The sequence below is a fragment of the Strix aluco genome, chromosome 7 (genome assembly GCF_031877795.1).
Source record: "Strix aluco isolate bStrAlu1 chromosome 7, bStrAlu1.hap1, whole genome shotgun sequence".
In the NCBI taxonomy this organism is placed as follows: domain Eukaryota; kingdom Metazoa; phylum Chordata; class Aves; order Strigiformes; family Strigidae; genus Strix; species Strix aluco.
Window position 1 is genome coordinate 25,733,655 of NC_133937.1, and position 6,261 is coordinate 25,739,915.

At 67.1% G+C, this 6,261-nt stretch overlaps 1 protein-coding gene across 2 annotated transcripts; it reads right to left on the reverse strand.

The window, feature by feature from the left end:
• Positions 1 to 678: 678 nt before the first annotated feature.
• Positions 679 to 6,023, reverse strand: UBTD1 (ubiquitin domain containing 1). 2 transcript variants are annotated; one of them, XM_074831085.1, is made up of 3 exons: positions 5,829 to 6,023; positions 1,716 to 1,943; positions 679 to 1,487 (listed from the first exon to the last, which is right to left on the reverse strand). In XM_074831085.1, the coding sequence occupies exons 1-3, from the start codon at positions 5,893 to 5,895 to the stop codon at positions 1,102 to 1,104; spliced, it is 681 nt and encodes a 226-aa protein (XP_074687186.1). In that variant the 5' UTR covers positions 5,896 to 6,023; the 3' UTR covers positions 679 to 1,101. The 2 variants fall into 2 exon arrangements, with proteins under 2 accessions (XP_074687186.1, XP_074687184.1); XM_074831083.1 differs by lacking the exon at positions 5,829 to 6,023 and adding an exon at positions 3,181 to 5,712.
• Positions 6,024 to 6,261: the final 238 nt, after the last annotated feature.

Sequence of the window (6,261 nt, forward strand, 5' to 3'; positions counted from 1 at the left end):
CCATGCACGGGCAGCCTCACAGTGGGACCAGCCTCACGTGGGGCTGTCAGGCAGAGCCAGCAGCTATTCCTGGCAGCAGGGACATTGTTCAGCCCCCCCTGGGCTTTGCTCTCCCCCTTTGTAAGATGAGGCCAGCGCTGCCCTGTGCTGGGACAGTTAATGCGCTGGGCACCAGCCCTCGGCACAGGACCTGGAGGAAGGACAGATGGGACACATCACTGTCACCCTCCCAGGCAGTTCCCAGGGACACCCTTGAGTGCCTGGTCCCATGGGTGTCACAGCCTCTGGCTGCCACAGCCTCTGGCTGCAGAAAGGTGCCATTTTCATCAGGACAGGTGATGCTGGTCCTGGGACCATTCTCCTCCATGGACTGTCCTGCCTGGCCCTGGGACAGGCACAGGCTGAAAACTCCAGAGGGGAACACTGGGAAAAGGAGGCAGTGGTCCCACGCCAGCAAGTGGCCTGGATAGCAATGGGATGATGGCAGCAGCGCTGGGGAAGGGTCGAGGCAGACGAAGAGCTGGGGCTGGTGGGACAGGGTCAGGGTGCCACTGGGGAGCAGAGCTGGGGGATTCAGGCTCTCCCTGGCCACCCTATGTCCATCCCAACATGGACAGGTACAGGGACCATCCATAGCTGCAGGTGACAGCCCCCCCCCACCTGCCTCAGGGACAGAGAAAGGATGAAAAGGCTTTATTGATAAATACAGACTATGTACAGAGGGGAGACATCTCCACCCAGCCCAGCACCCTGGGGCCTCCTGGCCAAGGGGAGCCAGAGCCCAGCAGGTCACGGCCTCCCCCCGCCGGCACAGCCTGGCAGCGGGGCCCCAGCCGTGCCGACCCCCTCGGAGACATTTGGTCTCAAACCTCCTGCAGCAAACGCAGTGTGTGCCCGTGTCCCAGCTGAGAGGGGCCACTGTAGTGGCACAGCCCCATGCAGCCCTTCCGGGGCGGGGGGGGAAATCACCCAGGTGGGGGGCACCCTGAGGGGGAGGAGCTGCCCCCACTCCGGCAGGGCTGGGACACAGCTTGGTGCGTCCCCAGAGGTGCCACTGCCCCCCAGCCCCCTGCCCTCTTCCCGCAACCAGTGCGGGGGGGCTCAGTTCCTGGGTGGCAGAGGCTGGTTGACGATTACTTGCACAACAAAATCCTTCTGGATCTTGGTCTCTTGCAGCCGTGTGCGGTCAGTGAGCAGCTTGCCTGAGAAAAACCAGCGCTGCCAGGCCAGGTCGATGCCCTCCTGTGCCTGCAGCTGCTTCTTCAGCTGCCCGATGGTGTCACCCATGCTGGCGTTGAGCCGCAGGTCCTTGCCAGTGGAGAGTCGCACTTTGAGGGCAAACTCCCGCCGGGCGTTGGGCAGGGGCTCAGCTGGCTCCGCTGCCTCCTCCTCACTCCTCTCCAGGATGAGGTTGACAGGAGGTGCCAGGCAGTAGACGGGCAGCTGGTACCGGTTGCCCAGTTCATCGTAGCACTCCGTCAGGGACCCTGAGGATGGCAGGGTAAGATGCTGTGGGTGGGCATCCCCATGGACCACCCAAATGGGGACAGGGCCACCCCAGGCAGTGGGGCAGAGCCTGCCTTGCCCACCTTGGCTGGGTTGAGCTGCGTGGATGGCAGCTGGGGACCCCTCTCCTCTCCAACCTGGGACCCCCATGTGCCCAGATATGGGACACTCAGCACTCACCCCACCTCACCCCCTGTGCCGTCTCTCACCGTGGGGCAGGGTGATGCTGGCTCCATCTAGGATGGCCTGGGCCAGGCTGTGGTCGTTGGCCTCCACAGCATAGGCAGCTGCCTTCAGGGCGTCCCAGATCTCCTTGCGGCCCTCGAAGGCGGGTGCTGTGTCCCAAAACTCATCGCGCTTGCTACGCAGCTGCCCATCCGTCATGGGGTAGTCACTCTTCCACTTGGGACGCTCCTTCTTCAGGGGCTCATTGCGGCCTGGGGAGGGGAGGGGGAAGCTCAGCCAAGGGACAGGGCTCCCCCTTGGGCCCTGAGCCCCCCACCTCCATCCCCACAGGTTCCCAGGGACCCCTCACACTGTGCGCAGCAGTGTCCAAGGGACTCCCCTGCCCAGCACAGGACAGTCCCCAATGCAGCCAGGGGAAACTTGGCTAAAGCTAGCCCTGCCCAAGGTCCCACTGGCCCCATAGCAGTTGCACTCCCAAGTGACATCCTTTTCCCCCAGAAGGGATGAGGGCTCTTGCACCCATGCTAGAGGGACCAGCCCCTGCCCTGTGGGGTGGCCACTAGGCCTTGGGGCCCTTTGAGGCAGAGCAGTATTTATAGCTTGGGGAATTAGCCAGGAAATAAGCCGGAGAGTTGGAGCAGGAAGGGGATTACAGAGACTGAGCTGCTGCCCTGGTGAGGGAAGTGGGGCAGGACTTTGTCCTCTCTGCCCACCTCGGGATGGCAGGGATCAGCTGTGGGCAAGACAGCAGGCACACAGCCTCCAGGGCATCGGTGGGGGCGGGGCGGGGGGGGGCTGCCAGCCTGCAGCAGCGCCAGCAATGGGCCAAACTGGGCTGGATCTCCATGAAACAGCCCCCAACCTTGTCCCCAGGGACCCCCAGCAGCCAGCACTGCCCAGGGGTCTAGGCCACCCCCATGCCAGTCCCACACTGCCCTGCCCTCCCTACAGCAGGCTGCAGCCCCGTGGGAACAGCCCCATCACGTCGGCCCCACGGCTGGGCCGGAAGCGTGGGGCAGGAAGGAGCTGTTGTCACTCACAGCTGAGCTGGGGACAATGAGTGACAACAGCTCCTTCCTGCCACCCCTCTCTCTGGGGCAGCCAGCCGGCACCCTTCCTGTGGGGACGGGACACGGGGGATGTGGAGCCCCAGCCGGGCAGGAAGGATGCCTGTGCCCGCACAGTGACCTGCCAGGCAAGGTGATGCCACACACCCTCGCTGCTGGGGACAGCCACCACTGCCAGCTGTGGGCTGAGCTACTTCCTGGGTAAGTGATACAAGGCACTACACAAACTTTTTTTTTTGTACCAGTCTTATCCCACCCCTTCCAAGACTACTGGAGCCAGCACAGCATCCACTTTCCAAGCAAGCACCCAGCCCAGAGCTGGATGCAATACATGGCACCCATCCCAGAGGTCCCCATGGGGCACAGGAGCTCAGTTACCCCCGGGCTGGACACTGAGCACCCCTGACAGGCAACATCCCACCTGATTCCCCGGAGGAGCGAGGACAGCCGGCTGCAGCCAGCGCTGCCGATTCAGCAGTCACGGTGCTGGGCAGGAGGGATTTGCAGCACCGCAGGACAGAGTAAGGTCGGAGACGGCACCTGCCCCGGGAGGGCAGTGGAGTAGCAGTCACAGCCAGCCTGAAGGACACGGCTGGGACCATGACTCCACGCTGCTGTGGCCACCAGGCTTGGGTAGATGTCCTTGCAGCTGGGATCGTCATGCATGGCAGGACTCCCAGCCGACACCATGCCCCCAGCTCTGCTTGCGGCAAAGGGAAGAGGCTGGCCCAGGGGATGCAGCAGAATCAGAGCCACAGGGCCTGGCCACAGCAGGGACAGGCCACGGCTGCCCTGTGCGGGCAGGTGTGCCTGGCAGCCTTGTCCAGGTAGGCAGGGGCTTAAGCCTCATCTATTTATTGCTGCTGCCCAGCTGGGCCCCACAGCCTCTAATCACCTCCTGCTGCTCTATTCCTGGCCCCTTGTGCAACTCTCCATGGCAGCACCACCGGACAGGTCCAGCCACTTGCTGTGCCCGGACTCGAGCCAACAGGATCTGGTCGGCAGCCTGCCTGCCTCCTGCCCTGTGCCTGCAGCTCCCTGCCTGAGGCTCAGCCCCCTCCACAGTGCTGCGGTGCAGGGACTCCCAGGCAGGAGGCTGTACCCCAGAGGCTCCCCTGCCCTGGGGCTCACTCCCTGCCTGGCTGGAGCCTCAGGCAGCCCCAACTGGTGAGTCCTGGAGGCTGGCTTGACCCTGGAGGAGATGCCAGCCAGATGGCATGCGACACCGCTTCCAGCAGTGCCAGCTGGTCCCCTCCTGGGCCAGGCAGGATTGGGATGTTGCATGCCACCAGCATCCCCTGCTCTTCCTGCTGCGGCAAGCTGGCCACCCTGGGGACAATGCTGTCACCCGCTCCAGGGAGCCCTGGTAGGACCCCTCTGTAGGGGGTCACAGCAAGTGTCAGCCATGGCAGGAGCCACTGGCCAGGTGGACTGCTTAGCAGGGCCCCTGGAACAGCAGAGGCAAGCAGAGCACCCCTTCCCTTGAGTGCTGCTGGCCCAGGGCAGTGTCCCTGTACTGTGGGTGAGGGCAGCTACAGCCTTGCTTCATCCTCCACCACCCGCTGAGTGGCTCCCAGGGGCTGGTGGCACCACACAAGTGAAGGCAGGAGCCAGCTTGGGCACCCCAGCACCAGGGACGGCCCTGCTGCCCCGGGAAGGGACATGCTACAAAAAACCAGCAGCAACTGCCAGGGGCACAGGGGCACCAGGAGGGGACAGTGACCCATCCCAGGAGAGCCTGGCAGGGAGTAGCAGTGATGCAGACACAGGCACTGCAGCCAGCTGTTGCCTGGCACAGAAGGAGCACACAGATCCAGACGTGCGATCTGAGCCCCCAGCCACAGCAGCCCCAAGTTACAACGCAATGGCCCCACACTCCCACCGAGCTGAGCGAACAGTCAGCACAGGACCCCAGGACTCACCTGCAAGAAATCACCTCCAATTCTGGGGGCCAGAAGCCCCAGGGCTGCTGGGTCCATGGGGGACCAGCACCCTAACCCAAGCCAGCAGGGCATTCCCAGGGTGGACAGGCACCCCTGGAGCCCCGCATGGTGGGGACGGTTCCCCATGGGCAGGGGGCACAGCTGGACACGGCAGCCACGGCACCCCGCACATGCTGCCGGAATGGTGGGCACCATCCCACAGGGACAATCTCCCTCCCTCCCACTTGCATCCCAGCTGTGGGCGAGGGCCGGGGCGCCCGGTCCCCGAGGACACGCTTCCTGCTCCTCCTCTCCCGCCGCCTACCACCGCTTTGCCATAAACACGGTAATTACCGGCTGCAATTGCACCGGCCGCGGAGGCGGGCGAGGGGAAGGCAGGCGTGATTCACCTCGCCGGCCCACGTCCCCTCCGCCAGCAGGTAGCCGTGCCCATCCCCGTGGCCTCCAGAACCCTCCAGGGCAGTATCCCGGGGAGGTGGCTCATAGCACCCGGGTATCCGGCTGCCGGTAACTGCGGGGAGCCGCGGGGCTGCACCAGCCGCCCCCCGACACCTCTGCTCTCCGGACCGGCGCAGGCGCTCGCTGCCCGCCCCGCCGCCGGGCCCCCGGCACCTCCCGAAGCCCGGGGGAGCGGGGACGGGGTTGTGCCCGTCGTCAGCAGCCCGGTGTACGGGCAACACTGACCCCGAGCAGGCACCCAGCGGTCTGCAGGATGCGGAGCGTCGGGGCACTGCCAAGCCCAAACCGGGGGCACCCGACACCCTGCGCCCCCCCACCCCGGGGCAACCCCTCCCCGGGAGGAGCCAGGGACCGGCAGGGCTGGGCAGGTCGCGCCGCACACCCCAGCCCTGACCCTGCAAACCCCGCCGGGGCGCCGGGATAGGAACCGCGGTACTTACCCGCTCCCGGGACCACGCACCGGACCGGAATCCCCGGAGCCCGGGGACCCCCGGGGGCGTGCACGGGACAGCCCCACACCCCCGCGCCCACGGACTGCGCCGCTCCGGTGCCCACGCTCCCCCCGCGCCCACCACCCCCAGGGGTACACGGGACCCCCCCCTCCCACTGCCCGCGACCCCGGGGGTGCCCAGGCGGGATGGCCCCAGCGGGCCCGGCCCCGCCTCACCTGCTCGCTTGCGGGGATTCCCGGCGGCGGGCCGCTCCCGGCGCTGCCGCCCCACGCAGCCGCCCATGGCGGGGCTCAACGGCGGCGGCGCTCGGCATGGGGCCGGGCCGACTCCGCGCTGCGCCCGACCGCGGGGCCCGGCGCCGTGCAGCCGCACCGCCCGGCTCTGAGCGCCAGGGCCGCCCCGCCGCCGGAGACACCCCGCGCCCCGCCCCGCCCCCCCAGGTGCGCATGTGTCCGCCCGCACCGGCACCGGCACCGGCACCGCCCACGTGGGCGCGCCCGCTCCCGCAGCGCTTTTGTCCCCTCCGCCCCGCCGTACCGCGGCCCCGCCCCCTCGCGGCCCCGCCGTGCCCCCTCCGTGGCGGCGGTTGGCTGGGGGCGCGGTGAGGAGGGGGCGCTCCTGCCGCACGCGCGTGCGCGGTCACCGCCC

Bases quoted from the DNA above. Each gene is read 5' to 3' on its own strand.
- UBTD1 (XM_074831083.1), bottom strand. From the start codon at position 3,421: ATGACGATCCCAGCTGCAAGGACATCTACCCAAGCCTGGTGGCCACAG. The intron at 1,944-3,180 runs GTGGGATGTTGC...TCCCCTCCCCAG, and splicing joins TCGCTCCTCCGGGGAATCAG to GCCGCAATGAGCCCCTGAAG. The intron at 1,488-1,715 runs GTGAGAGACGGC...TGCCATCCTCAG, and splicing joins CAGCATCACCCTGCCCCACG to GGTCCCTGACGGAGTGCTAC.